Source organism: Lethenteron reissneri, chromosome 29 (genome assembly GCF_015708825.2).
Source record: "Lethenteron reissneri isolate LAM-NWPU_2019-01 chromosome 29, ASM1570882v1, whole genome shotgun sequence".
NCBI lineage: Eukaryota > Metazoa > Chordata > Hyperoartia > Petromyzontiformes > Petromyzontidae > Lethenteron > Lethenteron reissneri.
This window is the reverse complement of record NC_083807.1, coordinates 12,666,222-12,686,215: the sequence shown is the minus strand read 5'-3', so window position 1 is coordinate 12,686,215 and position 19,994 is coordinate 12,666,222. Positions and strand designations below refer to the sequence as shown.

Genomic DNA, 19,994 nt, shown 5'->3' with positions numbered 1-19,994 from the left:
TATGACGTGACAGTGTACTTGAAATAAACATGTTAGGTGTATTTTCGCCGTTTGAAGGATGTCGTGGGAAAAATATTAATTGGCGATACATTTCTTCAATCAGGATGATTCACAAAATGATTTCCTGATTCTCCATGTTATAAGATGCTCTGGAGAGTAAGACTCAACCCAAACTTGTCAATTTAATTTCTACAAATCTGGTCCCACACACCCGCTTACGGGATTATAATACGCACCGCCAACTTTTTATTTGAAATACGACAACGGAGGGCGCGAAATTAATTCTTATAATCTGAAGAATAGGCTTCTGTTAACTTTTGTCCATCTCGTATTGAAGGAGAAGCAGCTGCATTTCCTTCGACATAAACCACCCCGGCTGCATCTGCAATTCATACCTTAGATCTGTGGAGCTGTCGGCGAAAGACGTTTGGAGGCATTTAGCCTTGAATGCGGGAATTCTGTGCCGGTGCTGTCTGCGGCAAGTCTTCCGTTGCGTTGAGGAAATTGGCGAGCAGGCGCGCACGCGGAGCTCGCCACAGACTTCCAAGTGTTTCGCGATTGAGCGCGGCACATTAATAATGCGTTGAATAAACAACCGAGCGGAGCGGACACCCGGCCGCGCTAAGAAACTTTTGGGGCATGTGTACAGAATGCAGGCAGCGTGCCTAGCTGTCTGAGCAAAGCATAATTTGGTATTGTAAGGTCAAGTGCTTGGTGCACGGGTGGGTGTTCATTTGTCTTCCGCACCGTCAGGAATGGTAAAAATTGCGGCGTAACACAACACTATAATGGAGATGACTGTAATATCTGTGCGATCTGGCCTTAAAAAAAAAATGCTGGCCTTCTCATTTTATAAATCATACAGCGTGCGCACGTGATGAGATGGTTCGTACCAAGTTTTTTTGTTTTGCAGTACTGTAGGCGAGCAACTCTTTTCTTCTCGTGGATTTTCTGCGGGTGTACGTGTACATTTGTGTGTGTGTGTGTGTCTGTTGTTGGGGTGTTTATGCAGTACATATTGAAATTATTGCTGATGGAGCAAGGTGGCTGCTTTTTATTTAGTTTTTCAAAGCTTGCTTCATGGTTTTTTGGCCAAAACACTGACTTTATTAAGCAATGCTTAGGGAAAAAAAAACCTTACCTAGGCACTGCCAAAGATATTATTTATTTTAATGTGTATTATATAACAACATAAATAACTTTATTTTTATGCATATTGCATATCTGGGTAAATATTACATATCAATGTAAATATCAAAAATGCTGTAACTCTGTTTATATATGCACACCTATTTAATCGCCCAAGTCTGTCGTAATATTTGACGAACAATATTCGTGTACATTCCAGCTGTAGATTCTTAAAATGACGATTTGGTGATTATTATAGCAACCAAACACAAAATTAATACAGCATACGCAATAGCATAGCTGCAAAGGAAATAGGCATCCATGTATTTTCTGGCCACATACAGAATACATTATACTAAACAGAATCATCCTATTACATCCTATAATATGTTTTACTTATATTCATGTTGTTGGCGAAAGCATACAATAACAGAACATAGCAGTGAAAGAAAACAGACACTAATATTTATGAAAATGCAGTGAGTGGACGGTCTGTGCAAGGCATCTATCAATTCCTCAGAACTGTGTATAGTTTTTTTATCAATCGAAATGGTGTTTTGTGAAGCTTGCTGGGTGTTTTATGGTGGAACGCTGCTAAGGTGCATGCATAGAGGATACAGTCTGAGCGCACAGGTCAAGATGCCTAGACAGCCACATTTATTACTGTCCACTTTCAACAAGGAACACCACAACATTGACCCAGCCGTAGCGCATCCTTCCCGCACGAACTGCGTGCGTTTCCCTTGTGCCCGGCTAAACGGGCACACTCGGCTGCCGTGTTCGCCTTTGTATTGGACTCGGGTGGCATAGCAGCGGAACTCCCACCCACCGCCCGGGTTAGTTTCTCCGCAGATTAATTAATGCTTCGGCATGTGCAAAGTCGCGTGCTTGCAGACAGCTCCGATTGTTCCCTTGCTCAGACGTGGAATTCGTCATTGTGAGGAGCGCACTCTCGATGGAAGTTTAGTAAGAGCTAAAACCTGCTGAAATGCCCAAACTCTGCCGTCCAAGCAAACCTGTTGAGTGGTGTTGGACTGCATTGTTCTCTTGTGGAGTTGTTTTTTATAGCATAAATGTAGGGGTTGCATTGACCCTCGCTTCGCTGGTTATCAGACAGAAGTTTTATATTCGAGCCGTACGGCTGCGGCGGCATTACTTTTTGACAAATCGCTTTCCCGCAGAAACAACGTGTGTTGGTTACCGCTCAACGGTGCAACGTCAGGCGGATCGAAGCACCTCCAGCACTCTTTTCAAAGTGATACTGGCTGCGATGGGTTTAAATGTGCATATTCGTAAATGCGTCGCGCGTACGGCAATGCATCGAATACACGCACACGAACCACTGCTTTAAACTCCATATGCTGTCGTAAATTGTGTACGTTCGAAGCGGGCAAAACATTTTAAGAGGGAAAATAATGCGTTGATATATTGGCACGGTTGATTTTAGGCCATGTGATTTTATCCTAGTTATTTAATACTGTGTTGTAATGTAATAGTAAGGCATGGATTTTAATTCTTGTGCATTTGAAGGAGCCATCTTCGGCAATCTGATGTTTTCCCCAATAAGAGGCATGTGCACAGGTGTTTAAATGTTACGATTTATACCAACCCACGTATAGTAGTTTCTGCTTCTGTGAGTTTACACAGCTCTGTATATATATAAAGCCCTTGTTGAAAAAGAAAGCAGACTATCTCGTAACACAGTATCATGGATGAACATGGCTTTGCGCTGTCGTGTTTAAAATGTGTGGTTCATACGTGTCAATACGTTTGTGATTACGATTTTGTTTCGCACAGTTTTATTGGAACAATTCTAGACGTGCGTCCAGTTTTCTATTTTTCCTTGGAAGGGTTACGCTTCCCACACAGAGATTGAGCATATGTGCGTCATACACTGTACAGACAAGTACACACAAACCCATATATCATGGCAAACTATTATAACAAAACTGGGCTCGGAAGTAGTGGCCTAGTGGTTAGGAAACTGTGTTAATAACTCGGCGTAGGTCTAAAAACGATTTTATTTTTTATTTTACTAGGTAAGGCCCACTGAGCTATATAGCTCTTTCAGAAGTGACCTGGGCACGAATTATAGCCCAATGAAGTGGCTTATTACTGAGAAATGTATAGCAGCCAAATAGTCTCAACGCGTGTTTCTAAATGTGGAGGGGACAACCCGAAGACAAATCCACGCGACCACGGAGAGAACGCGCAAACTCTAAATATACAGGCGTCAGGGTCGGGATCGAACCCATCCCGGGCGAGGCACTGTAGCACCCCCATTCCTGGCAGTGACTGACATCTTCACCAACACGTCCTGTGAACCGACTTGGTGAAGTATGGACAAACTTCCTCCCCGTCACCGCTTGGGGAGGCCTTCATCCAGGAGCGCATTGACAAACAGCGGTTATGGTCAATCATAATAGTGCTGTATTATTCGATTTCTATTCACGATGATTGTTTGCGTACCTTTTGTGGAAAATCACCAACATTAAGGAAAAACCTCCGAAAGCCACCGAAAATAAATACATTGATCATGATGTGAAGCTACTTAGTTTACAAATACCTACGCTAGTGCAGTGATACAGATACGGTTACAGTGGTAATGTAAGCGGTGCTAATATGCAGCAAATATAAACATTGTTATTCAGCGTAAACATTAAATAGAAAAACATATTTTCAATTGGCCGCGAAAATTCAGAGCCAGGAAAAATTGACGCGACTAACACGGTTACATGATTGGTGGGTTTAAATTAAATTACCATACCGAGGTTGTGGTAATTGCTTAATTCCCATCACTGTTAGGACAAAGATTAAAAGAGTTTAGAACTGATCTTTATTGTTTGACTAAAGTAGAGAGTGTGAGTTGTTGGTCTCCGTTAAGCCTGACCCAACGTTACCTAGCGGTCTCATTATTTAGGTAGCCCAGTGGCTATTTAAAGCGCAGCCTCGATTTTTTTGTACGTCATTTGATCTTGTGGATTAGGAGTGGAAGGATTGTGTGTCTGTGTTGTATGGAGGAAAAAAAGTGCTAACATGAATTTTAAAATGTGCTTCTTTAATTAAAATAAGTTTTACGTCGAGTAAATTAGTTGTTGGATGTATTATTTCGTTGTTGAATATTTCAACTTTTTGCTTCGAAAAGAACTCCACATGTACTTTTATATCTGTCTGAGATTATAAAACTCCTCCAAAAACAGAGACATCATACCAAGTCTTCAAACATTGTCGAAATTGCACACACAACACACAACTAAAGCAACATTATTTCCTAATCTGTCTTTGCACAATAAAATACAATTATTCAAATAATGATATACTGCAACACATTTACAACATTTAAATATTGACGGCCACTGCGACTTAGAATAAATGTGTTTCCGATGTAGCAGGTGACATCAGATTAAATTAACACCACTTAAAAGAACCGCAAATGTGCTCTCTATATTAGCTATATATGCATATTTTTTAAACATGTTAAGACAATTCAGCGATGTTGTAATCTTAAAAAAACACTGAACACGTTCGTCAGCAACGCTGCCTTTAAAGGAACAATATTCCATCGGTGATGTTGCGTGCAATGGCCCTTCATCGTACCGCATGAAATGAACGGAACGGTTTCTTCATAGCACTTCCATTTTTCGTGCCATTATTTCGACTTTCATCGGTTGTTTTTTTTCAGGCAGTTTTCTGGACAAGTTTTTTTTAGCTTGTTTTGTTGTGTGTCACGCGCGCAGTGCAATACTGTGTGTAGTTTTAACAGCACTGCCGGGGAGACGGCAAAGGAAAAACTGCACGGCTATCCCCCCCGTAGTTTTAGTTCAAGAACCCTCGTACAGAGCGCGGAGGCGGTCGGGTCAAGAGGGGGCGGGCGGGATCAGATGGGATGGAGCCTGAGCCACGGACCTGCCCCTTTGGGCAGAAAACTTAAGATGATGATGATGAAGAAGTCAAATCTGGACACTGTCACAACGCTGCTTGGAGACGGCGGGGTCGGAGATGGATTCCGGCGCTTGGAGTCCTCCACGCGGCTTGGATCTTCGCGTGTCCTTGGAGCGACGAGCCGGAGAGAGCGAGGAAGGCCGGCCTTCCTCGCCTTCCTCGCTCTCCCTTACCTTGTCGCTGCAGCTGGCAAACTCCCCATTTCCTGTTCCCATTATTGACAAGCTTCAACAAAAAAAAAATTCCCCTGCGGACATCCTCGTTGCAGTGACAGCAACGGGGCAGATAAGCTTGGGGGGGGGGGGGGGAAACTCCGGCGGCTCCCTTGCCCCCCCCCACCACCACCCGCCAGCGCTTCTCCTTCCCACTCTCTCCCTGCACCCCTCCTCCGCCTCCTCCCGTGGCCTCCTCGCTCCCAGACATCAAAGCGTCAGTCCCTGCTGTGGTTGACTTGTATTGCTTTCCGAAGATGCTGGCCAGAGCCCTTGTGTTGAAAGCTTCGCGGGCAGAGTCTGCGTAATGGGTCAGGTACAAGGCTACGAATTGTTTGCGATTGGCAATAGCGGATCGGAGCCAGGGTCCGTGCAATTCTTCTTTTTTTGGTTAAAGCAGGGCGGCAGCGTACAAGTGCTTGTTTACACCAGGTTCAGCTCTCTGGCGGAATGAGCGTTGCCAGTCGTTGTCTGCGTTGGCAGTGCGAGGGTAGACTGCACGCCAGCTTTGAGTGACTTCACTGAAGGATATAGGCTCCGGCGGGAAGTCGGAGTGGGGGGGGGATCGCACCCTGGTGCTGCAGTAGTTTGGTAATGCAAGGTGAGTTTGAAGTTTACACAGTGTCTTTTGAAGGTAGGCTAACACGTGAGTTCGTGGGACGCCATGTTCCGCAGAGATTGTGTTTTGTAGATGTACATTAGCCGCACGAGCACACTGTGTTGACGCGAAAGTGTTAACCATTCCACATCCATTTTATATTCGTATAAACTTGAGTGTATAACGAGTGCGGATTACATTCGATGTCAAATGTATACGTGTCGTTATTAACTTTGGGCCTGGAGTTTCAGGTTAGGTGACTGTCTGAATTTGTTAATTGTTTCACATGTGATTGATGTTTGTGAATTAATTAGATTTGCTGAGTTAGATTGTTTTTTGCTCAAGTGGCGTAAATATTTACGCATCCAACTGAAAGATTAAAAATACATAATTTGGGAATGCAACAGTTTGCAGTGGTACACACAAGTGCAAATAACAAAAAAATCAACATTCATCAGCAACGCGATGGCCTAGAAAGGGAAATTATATAACAGGTGATGTTTCCGGCAATAGCTCCTCTTCATAGCACATACATAGAGACACCAGAGAGAGAGGGAGGATAATAAGACTTGCAAGCTGTACTTTACACCATGGGACCAGATCAGGATGAACTGAAACGTAGCAATTGTATGATTGCACGCTGGTATCATGTTGTATTTGTAATTGTTTTACATTTAGTGATTTAAAATTGATAAATTCACTTCGGCTATGTGGTTTAATCAGGGAAATTTTAAATAACCCCTTCCATTTTGTAATAATTGCATTATAAAAACTGATAGTAGTGGCACATTGCTGGACTGATCGCAATGATCTGAGTTTCATTCTCAACCATTGGCAAGTTAGTTATCTAAACGGGCCCGGAACTCCACCACCTTTTGGCAACCCGTACCGATCATGAGGAAGCATGGTTAAACAGCTCCCATACGTTCATCCAGCAGCGGATCGTAAAATGACTATTGGTCGTGAAAGCCTCCGTGTTAAACTGAAAATATATACATTGGCGTCAAGGAAAATAAACTGTTTTCAGTAAAAAAAAAAGTGTGCTCATAACATAATCACAAAAATATTTTGGTAAAAATCGATGATCGAAGATGATGCGCGGTTCGCCGAAACAACAACAATCAGCACGTGTGTAGCGCATAGCCCTAAATATATCTATACACGCTGGTGCTCTCATCGAGATAAACTCGACACCACCCATGGGTATCCCGAAACCCAACTCTCCGTGGGCGAATGTGCCACCCGCCTAATCTGAAGTCGTCAAAACCAGCGGCAAAAGCCTGGCCGCGCCGCTCGGGAGGGCTCAGTTTCCCCAGTGCACAAACGGAACGCCGCACTATTGCGTGCTTTCGTCATCAACAGCCATCTTCCATCGTCATCAACGGTCATCTCCTCACCTCCAAGAAGTTCAATATACATGCATACATCCGCTGCCTGATTGCACTTTTGCATTTATCGTTCAGTAGATCTGTAAGGAAAATGCGGGCACAAGCAGCAATGGCATCTTGGGGACGAGCTTTTACGTGCCGGAGAATATGTAGCAATGCCACGTGACCCATATGGATCGAAACATGAGCAGTGACAAAACAAAATGGAACAAGCTGAAACTTGCACAACGAAGCATGGAGAGATGCGTGCTGGGAATTCTGCGGAGAGACAAATTGAGGAGCACATGGATCGCAGGACAATTCAAAAGTCATAATTTTCACTTGTAACAAAAGTAATTGAGCTTGGCCATCTCCAGAAGGGTTAATGTCTGGTGGATGAGACCAATGACAGAATGGGTGACGTAACGAGGAACATGCCCCATCTGATACCATTGTTGAGATTAGCTCGTGTGCCGGTTAGCACAGTTGGCTATGTATGGTGCAAGCGAAGTTCTACATACATTAAACTACTTTGGAATCACAGGACCACGGGGAATGGCGACTGCAGGTGTGGAGGTCTTCATCCAGCAGTGCATAGAACATGGTAGTCGATGACGATGATGACAATGGACAGCACGAATGCCTATGTGTGAACCTATTGCCGGATCCAGTAAAAAAAAAACCCGAATGAAAATTGCTGTTCAGTATATAAGCCAATGTCAAGCAAGGGTGATTATCACCTGAGGTGTCCCATGCAACTGGCCACTGGTTATCGCAGAGGCTGGGTTGGATGGGTCACGTGCGGAAGGAGCTGTGCCCTTCTATGACATTCCCTGAGTTATGGGCAGCCGGTATTGATTGTGCCTGTGTGAGAGAGATGTGCCAATCGCATCGTGACTGAGATTTATGCTGTGTTGTTTATGAGCCACACGGAGATGATTATTATTTTGTCTTTGTTATGAAACTCCGCAGCTCAGATGAGAAAAAAAAATGAATTGGCCATTGTCAAATTTTTCACCATAGTAGGGCATAGCTGGGAATACGTTTGCATGTGAGCAAGTCTTTTCCATCAACTTTATTTAAACCAGGTGAGAGCCGATTCAGACGAATCGGATCTTTTTCGGGGGGGGGGGGTGGGGGGTGGGGAGGAACATAGGTCACATCGACCTGGGTCACGAAGCAGTGTCTGCCTGAACAAAACAATAAAAAAAACACCATAGTGAAACCAACATTCGACAATTGCATTTTACGTTTCATTTCCAAATGGATGACAAGAAATGTTTCAGCCGTATGTGCTCGAGTAAGCTATTCGAAATCCATGTCTAAATTTGCACGGCAAGCCCCTCTGTGGCTCGATGTTGGCTGGCACACTTTTTCTCTTTTGTGCAAGCGACGGGTTGCGCTCGGGTATCTGTTGTTCCCCAACGGCCCTCGCCCACGTCAGCTCCAAATTCGGAGGGCCCCCCCCCTCCCAAACCCGGCAGTGGTCGACAGTGGGGAATCTTGGCGTAGGTGGAGTTTGCGTTCCAGCGTGTCACGGTCGCATCACCAGATGCTCCGTTATTGTTTATGTGCCGTGCGATGACTGCTGTGCCCCCCCCCCCCGCCGCGTGTTTTGTTCGCCGTCCAAACCCAGGCTCCCTTTGATTTACATTCCGTGAGCACGCACGTGTGCGGGACGTGCGTTGCTCAGAAGTAGTTTTAATTAGCGCGGCAGTTGTTAAAATCCTCGCGCTCATTCTATAAAACGGGGTAATTAATGCTGCCGTGCGCCATGCCAATGCCGCCACATCGTTTCTGATGTGGTTTGAGGTAATGGTCCAAGTGTGTAATGATGTCCTAGCAGATCTACATCATGTGAATATTACAAAAGAAAAAAAACTGATTGCTAAAGTGATTTCGTTTGTAGCTGTTGGCCAGATCGGCTCGGGCGTATTATCACTGTGTGTGTGCGCGTGCATGCGTGCGGAATGTGTCGCGTGGGTCAATACACGGTGCTTTTGGAGCGTTTCGAAGTTTGGTATTAATCGCAGTAATCAGCTGGCGGTCAGGATGGTTTCCGACTGAACACTGCGCGCGTCTTGATTGGAGCAAGGAATGCAGCTCAATATCGTTTGGTCAATTTAGGAATTGAGATTATCCCACAAGCACCACATCGGCAAAGGCCTCGTGCGCATCTGTGCTGGCACGGTTCGTGTATGCTGCCACCACTGTGGTGCATTGGCCATTGTTGACGGTCGTTCGATGGCTGTATGTTACGTAAAAAAAAATAGGTTTTGAGTATTGCGTATCCTGGCAGAAGATGCCACGAACAAACAGACGAATGCAGATCCTTAAATATATTAAGCTCCGTCGCGGTCACTTCAAGTGACATTCTACTGCAGACTCCCCGAGTGTTTTTTTTAGTTGCTTAGTGACACGGGACTCAACCGCACTCACCTGCTCACCTGCCCCTCGACAAGCAAGACCGGAGGTCTTTCTTTTACACACGAAGAAAGGCGTGGCCATTAAGAGTTAATTGCGCGATTTGGCTTGCGCCTCTGCAGTCGCAGGCGCCTGCCGGTCGAGGCTGAGCGGACAGCATAGCGAGCCGCCACTGGACCGGTCCGCACGACACGTGCGGTCGATCCGATGGTGGTGGATCCCATGGCCACCTCGTCACTGGCACGCACGGGACAAATGTGGGCACAGCTGAACGATTCGTTTTTTCCCGATATTAAGAACATCGCACGAGTCGCACTCGTTACTGCTCCTCACGCGGAAGGGACGCTCTGAAGTGCCACGCGTTGCACACTCCACGCACTCCCTGATGTCGTGCAGCATTCGGCCGCTGATCCATCGTTCGTGGTGGTCGGTGTTTGGCAGCGTTCACAGATTCGAACCATCTTGACGGGAGCCACCACGTCAACCCTCCTGCGTATGTATCATGCGCCCCATTACTGGGTAACCATACGACTGTGGTGGCAGGACATGAGAGGAACAGCCGCTGGTCCTTTAACATTACCTAATTGACGCGCGCTTTCTGATTGTGAATGTTTGCCCGTAAGTGAGTAATCCACATTTGTTTATAACTTGAAGGCCGTCGTGCCTCAAATCGGTCTGCAGTTTATCGAATTCCCCCCCTGTGAGCTGTGAAAACAAGAAGACGAGTCTGCATTAAAGCGTGTGAGAGCTTTGCGGCCGTGACGGACGGGGAGAGAAGCGTTTTTGTAACCGCTGGTTTGCGGTGTCTGCTGGGTCATCTGTACCCCCCCCACCCCCCAAAGCATTGTGCAGGGCGCAGTAATTATTCTCGTGACGATAACTTTGGGGACAGCAGCCTCTTTGCTAAACAAGTGAGACCTTCCAACTGCAGCAAGGGGATCATAGTCATCATAGGCCTCAAATTTCCTCATCTGGGCGATGGACTTTGGTAGGCACGGGCATAATTAAAGCCCATGGCAAAACGTCCGCAAATTTCACACTGATTTTGAATAGGGAACCCCCCCCATGGTCGAGTTGATAACATCTCATCATCAACAGCCTTGACGAGGGCCTCTCCAAGCGGTCACCATCTCTCATGGACCTGCGATTAAACAATCCACCTATCTACCTGCACACGAGCTGATTTGATCTGCTCCATCTCCGTGATGGACGTCATCTCGGATGCGTTTCCTCCCTCGGCTGGTGACGTCTTACTCGTTAGATAAGGGGGTGGTTGGCCACACTTATTTTCACGAGTGCGTTTTTTTTCCCTTCCTTCCCGCAGCCACACTTTCTACTTTGAGTTCGTAAATGTATTTTTCACCCGCAGCGTGAACCTCCGACGTTTGCAGTCCTGCTCGCAGACCCGACTTTGGGTGGCAGCAGAGGCTGTGCCTTTGGGCAGCGTCGAATTTCTACGATGCGTGTGTTTTTTTTCGAGCCGTAACCGCAAACTCGTTCGGCATTACTCTCTTGGTTGGCTGCTTCCTCGGGGAACTGAATTCACGTGAGACATCACAACCTGAAAACATGGCAGAGCTGTACTGCAGCACAACCGTGAAATCTCCGCTGCGGTGGTGTGTTGGAAGCCATGCGCATGTGCGCATTGAAGAAAGGTGACGCGGTCTGCTCTTCAACGTGCGCCCGTACCCTTTTTGTGTTGCAGGCGAAGAAGGCTCGACTTGACTCCGAGTCAGATGCCTCAGAGCCTCAAAAGGAGAGGTAAGGAACAATGGGGGGGTGGGGTCATCCGTGCGTGTGTTCTCCCCTGACCTCGTGAACCCAACAGAACCAGTGTTTGTGTTTCATATTTACACGGGACGTGAACCACAAAAGTTAGTTACTTTAACATTTACAAAGGGAAATTGCCTGCAACGTTAGTTCTTTTCTAAATATAAATCCTGAATTTAAAAAATATATATATACGTCTGCCATTCATTTTAGTTCACTCGTATAGGGTGTTGTGTCACAGTAAATGTAAAGCAACAAACATACGTATAGATATATATGAATGTGTTGGTGGGGTGCATTGGTGGTACGGTAGTTTGTGCACTCGCTATGAATCCGGCAACCTGAGTTCACACCTCTGATTAGCACGTTTGGCTACGTACGTTGCGAAAGAAGTTCAACATACACTAACTGGCATGGTGAAGTAGGATAAGAAAAATACCAAAGGCAAACATGGTATGGGGAGGCCTTCCTCCAGCAGTCGATTGATAAAAAGGGGCTGTAAATAAATGTGTTTGTAACACTATGTAACACGATTTTTGTTCCTGGGTACTATATGATTAGTCTGTCATTTGATCGCATGCCATTATGGTCCGCCCTTATTGGAACTAAAAAAACCCGCATAAAAAGGCTACGTTTTGCAATGGCTTGTTCACCGTGCCACCTTCCACGCCCATTACCCTGCTGTGGGCCACAATTTGACGAATGTATACGTGGACCTTGTTGGTTGTGAAAGGGAAGAAAAAGGAAGAAAAAAATTTGGTTCGCTATCACAAGTGCATGGTTGAAAGCCGAGTGATATGCCATGTGTTAATGCTCTCTTATCCTCTAGGCGGGGATAAAATCATACGTAGGCAATTGCGCTACGCGGTGGAAAATGTAACCACGCCGTGTTTCGCATTGTGGCGCATAAGCAAAGAGCGCTTGCCGTGCCTCGCAAATGATGAACTTTGAACGTTGCAGCATTCAGTAGCCGAATTAAGTTCTCAGAGTGGTTCAGCGAGCAGCCTTCTCTGTGTGGGCCTGAAGGTCACGTCGTAAGGGCCATTACTACATTTTCTAAGAATAGTTTTTTCATATTCCTGGAACTTATCCACGGGGGTTTCTCTTTTTTTGTACTTTATTTACGTATCTGATGCACGGTACACTACAACAATAAACACACCGTCCAGCCTTGCAGGTCACACACGTCATGTTACAGGGGTTTTTTTTATCAGAAAAGAAAGCAGATTTTTTTTTTGTCTTTTGACACAGAACAGCATTCCAGCGGATACATTAAAATAGCGTTGGACAAATATACCCCACACTGCTGTAAGGGGTAGATTAAAAAAAACCAGTAAGTTATAAGAATATAACAACAAGTAATATTCATTATACTCCAATCGTTTTTTGTGTCCAAATTTAGCCATATATATTGCTCAAAAAATAGTGCAACCAAATGACTTTGGATGCACCCTGACCATCAGATCTTAGAAGCTAAGCAGGCTCAATTCTAGGTTAACATTTGAATGACAGATTTCTGGGGTTCTACATGTACGCTGGCGTCCTCCCAATGACAAACTTCTCATTAATGGAACTGGCCAAACATCCAAATGCAGGACGAAATAGTGCATTATTATCATTTCGTTGACAAGTGAGGCCTCTATGCAATTATATAATCCATATATTGTTTTTAATTGAGAGTACATCTACTGTTAAGTTAGATTATGAATCCTTTATTTTAAAATGAATACAGCTATGTGCTTGTGCCTCCACGCTCATTAAGATAACCCTACATTATATTGTGTAGGGAAAGCACATATCTTAATCCATTGATTTCTTTCCTTCCCATGATGCTCTGCTTGCTCATTGTTAAAATTAGCCACAGATCGTCCTTGCAAAACACACGTGGCCTGAGAAGCTCCCTGGGCGCTGCTTGCACAACAGTTTGCGGGGGGGGGGGGGTGGATTGTGGGGTTTGGGGAGGAATACATACGAATAGTGGCACATCTCGTTGCTGGCACATATTGACCATGCTCCGCTTTGCTGTCTTGGACTTGGTGTTGCTATCGTGTTGTCGGGTTTTTTGCCCCCGTTTTGCCATGCACGCCTCTGCGTGCTCTTCGCTGCCGCCAGCTGCGCAATATTTTTTGGCTCGGTGGTCAAGCAGCATCGATTTACGCGTCCTAAATCCAGCGCCCGCAGCAGGGCTCGGTTAAGCTCCCGCTCGTCCTAAGCTCTCACTCGCGTTGTAAGCTCGTTCAAAATTTCTCTCGCACGCCCCGGTTGACGCGGCTCTATGGCAACGCACGCGAATACGTTTGTGTGCATCCCTGCTCACTCTCGACTAACGTAATTCATGTTTTGAGTAGGGGAGATGCATTGTGTAGCGATGAGATGGGAGCGCCTGCATGGTAACTTGTGATTTTCTAGTCTCTTAATAACGCGGACATGAACCTGTTACCGCGCTGCAGTCCGATGGAGGATTTCTTATTCTGGCTTGACGTCTCTTTTATGCGTGTGCAATTATCCAGCGCTGCAGCCGCTGTGGGTATACAGATTCCCCCCCCCCCGCCCTCCCAACAGTCTCCCTCACGATTGCGAGATGCTCACAACATTTTGAAGCCTTGGTCAAATTTAAACTTTTATTAATCGGGGATGTCTACGTCATTGGGCCATTCACATGACTTTCTTTCATTAACTATGGGTTGTCGGTGCCGCACAGCACGGCAAGAGTAAATAACGATAGCGTTTGCAAATACCGTGCGACTTTGCATCCGTAATCTAACTAAATGACCACAGGGAACCATCGGCTCGTAGGACACCCCCCAAATTGTGTGGCCGGACTCCTGGAGCGCCCCTCGTCCCTGTGTCGCAAGCTCCCCACGATCCCTTCGCTGCATTTAGCGATCACGTCGCTCCACCGTTGGCGCGCACTCGCGTCTCTCCGCAGGTCTATGGAAATGCAGGAGATAGCCAGCCCGCCAAGTCATTTGAGTGGAAGCAGCGACTCTCCGGGCGGAGCGAAGATTGGCAGCTCGACCGTTACCACGAACTCCGTCACTCCTGATGGGACGGAAGGTGCGTGCTGTCGTACACCCCGCGCCTCCGATTATAGCACGGTTGGCTACCTACTTACGGTGTTAAAAAAGTTAAACGTACATACGTACACAGTTCCCCCGTTACGTCTCATTGTGCAGCGGGCGTCAACAACACCAACAGGGATGTGATCTCATGGACTAATTTCTCTGTTGTGATAACTTTCTTGTTTGTGCTATTTGTTTTGGTTCCATTTCTTAATTAGTTTATCCATTTTTAATTTTACTTGGTAGTAGAGTTTTTATTTGCTTGGAAGTGGCTTTATATGAGATTTGGTCCTTATACGCAATTAATGTTCAGCATTATAGGATTCTATTTGCATGAATTATGCTATATAAAATTAAAGTATTATTATTAATTGTACAGAAGGTATTTCGTGCCATCACGATGGTTTGTGAGAAATGCAAAAGTAGACAGACAGGGATCGGTTGACTGCGTAAAAGAAATTAAATAATATTCATAACATTTTGGTTAATTGAGATAATGGACTATTTTTTTTTTATTCCTGGTGTTTGTTGTTTGGTAGCAACAACAACAATGTCCTTTTATCCATTATAACCACAATTTACTTTCCCAGTTTAACAGAAGGTGTTCCTGAAATAGTTGATATTTTGTTTGGTGCTCTTATTGACATGGCTTTCAAAGTACATTCTTATCTTTTGAGAGAAATGTTTAAGTCTTACTACGGCCGTTGGCTTACGCAATGATAGATACATGCACTTGATAAAATGCAAACTTACACGTAATCAATATAAATCTGCTTCATTAAAATCATTGCACCATTTGCCACATTTCCTAAATATTCACGCAGTGTATGTAACGTGTGTGCACCTTTCATTTGCTTTTCCATGCCTCGTGTGTTCCTCATAAACCGCGGCGGGATGTACGGAAGACTTTCGGCGATCTCAAGCAGAGAAAAAGCGAAAACAATATAATATTTTGTCTCATTTATTTTTTTTAGGGGAGAACATGACAATGCTAAACACAGCAGACTGGGCTCTAAGCTGTAACTCGCAGGCAGTCTCTGCGAGTGCCAACCTGTCTGGTACCGGCCTCACATCCCCCGTGTGCAGTTTGTGCATCGAGTGCCGTGCGAAGCCTGAGCTTTTGCATAGACCCCGCTTCCCTTATACATGAAACAGCATTCCTCCCTGCGCTGCCTAATCCCGACAGCTGCGCTCTGCTGGTCGCTGCCTGCTGCTGCTGCCGCTGCTGCTGCGTGTCCCTTAACCGTGTGCCAGAGAGAGGCGGCTTCTCGCACGCAGGCCGAACCGCTGTGTTTTCTTTTCGTCAGAGGCCCTCTCTTGTGCCGCGCTTTGATTTCTACGAGTTTAGCGCAATGGAGTCTTGTTTGGTAAATGTTGCACCCTGATTGGATGTGCAGAAAGGGTGCGTTACAGTGTGTGTGCGGTGTTTTTTTTTGCTGTGAGAAAAGCTTCTTTTTTTCTTTCCGATGCTAATGTTGTGTGCCTTGACAGCTGCTTGGACATCTGTACAAATTTGAATGAATTCAAAGCTGCTCAACTGTAAATTGCTTATAAATTCAAATTCGAACTGTGACCCTTGAAAAAAGACGACATTGTACATCTGGTGACGCGTTGGTCTCCCAGTTTAATATTTCCATAAACAAACCAGGACTGTCATTGGCTGAGCAATTGCAGCATTCACTTTATCTCAAAATCCCATCTGATTAACTGCTTGGGGAAGAAATAATTGAAAATAACTTTAAGCCATTGTGCATGTGATGGCTCGTTCCAAAAGTCAGTTTCTCCATGTTATTTTTGCTATATTTTAAAATACTTGGACACGTGTACCCACAGTCATGCACACGAATGCACATGCACACATTGAAACAACTTTTAAAACAAACATCTTCCTCTTTATACTCTTTGGGTCTTTCGGTAAAGTCACGTAGATATCAATTCCTGCAGTCACGAAAGCTTTATGTCAAGATCTTCCACTTTCTTATTCAGTGAGGAGATTAAACAATAAGCAGCATGTTTTCAATATATTTATTTGTGTTAAAATGCTGCCTGAAGGCCAAAAAGGTTTTTTTTTACGTAATGATAAGTTATGTTTTTTTTTGCTTAACTTTTAAATTGTACTGCCTCTGTCATTACCCCTCTATTTGGAAGTCATTGCTTCCTCCATGAATGGCAACTCCTGGCACAGCAGACATTTCTACTTTCCACATCCGATGAAAGGGAGATTTTTTGTTGTTGTTGTGAGGACTGCAGTGATTTGGGGCCAAATCTAATTTATGCCAAATGGATGTGGGAGTTAATCGGGATGATTGAGAGAAGTGGGAGGAGACATTTTTCATAATAATAATTAAATGTACCGTCTCGGTGTAGGCAAGTTGGAAAATTAAATTTGGCAACCACATTACTTGTAAGGATTTTTTCTGTGGGTTTCTGTCTTGACACGCGAATGTTTGCCTTTTACATGGTCTAGTATGTGACTGATAGGTTTAACAAAGGTGTAGCATGGGCAGTTGGTTCTGCCAAAACGCTGTTTACTTGAGCTAAATTACGTCACCTGTTAAGCTATATTATTTACGTAACCGACATTTACAATTAAACACATTTTTACACCTCTTTAAAATGTTTTAGATAGGACAAATATCTATCGTTTGGCGTGGCGTGGTAAATTGTTCGGAGATTCGGCAGACTATTCAAAGCTCTTTCCCAGCGTGGGGCGTTTAAAAGTTATGGATTTGCACAGCGAGTGTTGATGATTTGATGTAGAGACGGTCGGTGAACATACTTCGTACCTTTCCAGTGAATGTGCGAGCTGCTCTTAGTTGGAGGCAAGCTCCTTGGTTTTCTAGAGCTGCCGGTTTCAACTTGTGTCCAATTTTCTTCCAAAGTACGGTTTGTGAAGAAACCTGCAACACATGGCCAGATGAGTAGATATGTCAGCTCTGCATCATTTATTTGGTTGCAGTACACAAGTAATGAAGCTGTTTATTTACCCAGGAAAGCCTCACCGAGTTGGAAGACTTTTTCAGTAGATCCCTACATTGGGTTGTTTGGCTAGTCTCATTCATGAGTGTTTCGCGTGGGGTACGGAACCCGAGCATTCTGGAGCCAACCCACATGAGGAGGTAACACTCAAAGCTTCACACAGATTCCAAAATCCATTTCTGTCCTCTCACCACCTTCAGGCGGCCTCGTAGTCCAAGCCTGCAACACCCGATATCCCCAGGAAGTCTCCCACCCAAGTACCACGTGGCTCAACCCTGCGTAGCTTTTGAGATGGGATAAGATCAGCGCAACTCGGAGTGATTTGGTCAACGGAAAAATTGGTGATTCTGTCCTCCAGCACAGTCGTTTTTTGTGCTTGTGATCACTGTTGAAGCCAAGTGTGAGGACAACACAACGTTTTACAGCACATCTCCCTGGTGTGCGCTTTGTTACCTTGGTGAGAGCTCTGGTTTTGTGTACAAATTGACAGGTTTTGAACACGTGGAGGTGTCTTGCAGGAACACGAGGTGGTGTTTAATTTTTCTCAGGCGTGTGTGCTTGCGGGTGTCCACCACACAAACTCGTGTTAATTCGGGACATTGAGCGGTCAACAACATTTTGTACAGTTTTCAGTTTTTGAAATGGGAGAAAAAAAAAACCTTAACCTAGACAGGAAATAATTTTAGTTATTTAAATAATTAGAACGTTTGGAAGTCGATTTTTATTTGTTTGTAAAAGCAATTGTAATGTATATATTTGTTTCTATCGGCCTTGTTGGTACCAAAGAAGCTGTAGGTCTGACGTCTAATGTTTCAAGCACAACTAATTCTCATTTAATCGATGCTCTTGCTACTTGAAAAAAAAAACTGAGAACTATATATTGGTGTGCCAAGGTGTTTGGGTTAGCTTCCAAAGAGGACACATTCACTGTAGTTCACCGATTCTGCCTTTGTGCGCATGACGGTGTCGCGGTACCCACGTTGGTCCAGATTGAAAACTGTCAACTTATATTGCCCCGGCACCAACTGCCACTGCAGAGAACCATCCTCTGAAGCAGAAACAACTCTTGATGGAGCACGTAGCCAGTCTAATCACACCAGGTTCAAGGGGCTGTCTATCTAGCCACATTGGAACAAATGCTGCTCGAGTCACTTTGATGATTTCCCCTGGGGTCCAGCCTTAGTTTTGTAACAACTTTGTTGCATCTCATTGTGCTAAGCACTACCTCACAGCACAGTGAATTTGGACGTACCATTGAAAGCAACTTTACCCTCAGCTGTGGCCGTTTTAAGAAGTCGGTATAATTACAAGCTTTACTTATCAGCGGGCGATGGGTTGTGGGGGAGTGTCTCGTGGAAATTAAATCAATCTGCGATTAGCTTTCTGCATTAGTAGGAGTCTAACTATTCACCCCCTCGAGATGCAATTGTCACGTTTCCTTGTGATTCTTTTCAAGAATTTATATTTATTCAGCGTTGTTGGGAATTACGGCGCCTCTAGGGGCTGGAGGGGTTTCGTGAAGCCATTACTTATAACGTCTTCCTATCGCAAAACACTTGATTCTTAAGCAAGCACTTCAGTCTGTGTCTCGTGAACTTCAGAATCGACATTGGTCGATCGGTCAATGCTGTCGGCAGAGCTATGAGCACCGAGCTGACTGGTTTTGTCGGTTGAGGGATATATCGGCGGGACAGTTATTTGGCTTAACACCATAACATTGATTTACTTGCCTTTTTTGTTTGTTTTAAAAGCACATAAAAATGCAGCATCTTCACTTTATTACGGATAATCGGAACAGTAGCATCCATTGTCATAATTATGTCACACAGCTGTGTGCGGCATTAATGAACAATGCCGTATTCTTAGCCTGTCTCAACAACATCGCTTTGTTCACGATCTTTTTTAAAGGTGGTTGAATTATATTATGGGCCCAGACCCGCTGGGCGCTTGGTATTGGTATTGTCCATGAATTCCACGCGTGCCTCCGCTCGCTTCCTAGCCGTGATCTGGACCATTGTTGCCGTTGACACCCAACCAAAAGATTTGGTGATGTGCAGACGCCTGAATGACGAGGTAGCACACGGCGACTGAGAAATGTTACCCAGCATGTTCCCATACGGTTAACAGCGCACACCCGTTGACCCTGGAAAGTCTCATCGAGTCTTGAGACTCTCTTTCAGGAAGGTTATTTGACATATTCCTTCCGTGAGTTTGGCTTCACTTGGGTTGCAAACCGGAGCACCCAGAAACATCCCAAGTACTACATGTGGAGGGAATAATGCTGAAAGCTCCACACCGATGGATTCAAGGATCCTTTGCGGAACTTCGATCTTTTGGCCAACCTTGTAGCCCAAGTCTATTAGGCCTGGTATTCATTCCGAAGTAGTCTCCCATAGTAGTTCGAACCACACTCCCACTATGCTTGGCTTCCTTGAGCCGATATTAGTATAGTTTGGGAACACCGTCTACAGTAGCATTGTGTATTTCTTCGAATGCAATAATACGTATCACA

At 45.0% G+C, this 19,994-nt stretch overlaps 1 protein-coding gene across 1 annotated transcript in view; it reads left to right on the top strand.

Moving 5' to 3' along the window:
• LOC133349261 (eyes absent homolog 1-like) overlaps positions 1 to 19,994 on the top strand; it is a 132,210-nt gene that overhangs the window by 48,448 nt on the left and 63,768 nt on the right. The window contains exons 2-4 of the mRNA XM_061562612.1: positions 11,377 to 11,432; positions 14,371 to 14,498; positions 15,478 to 15,561. Of these exons, the coding sequence (XP_061418596.1) occupies positions 14,375 to 14,498; positions 15,478 to 15,561 (208 nt within the window). The 5' untranslated portion in view covers positions 11,377 to 11,432; positions 14,371 to 14,374. The remainder of the gene's footprint in view (positions 1 to 11,376; positions 11,433 to 14,370; positions 14,499 to 15,477; positions 15,562 to 19,994) is intronic.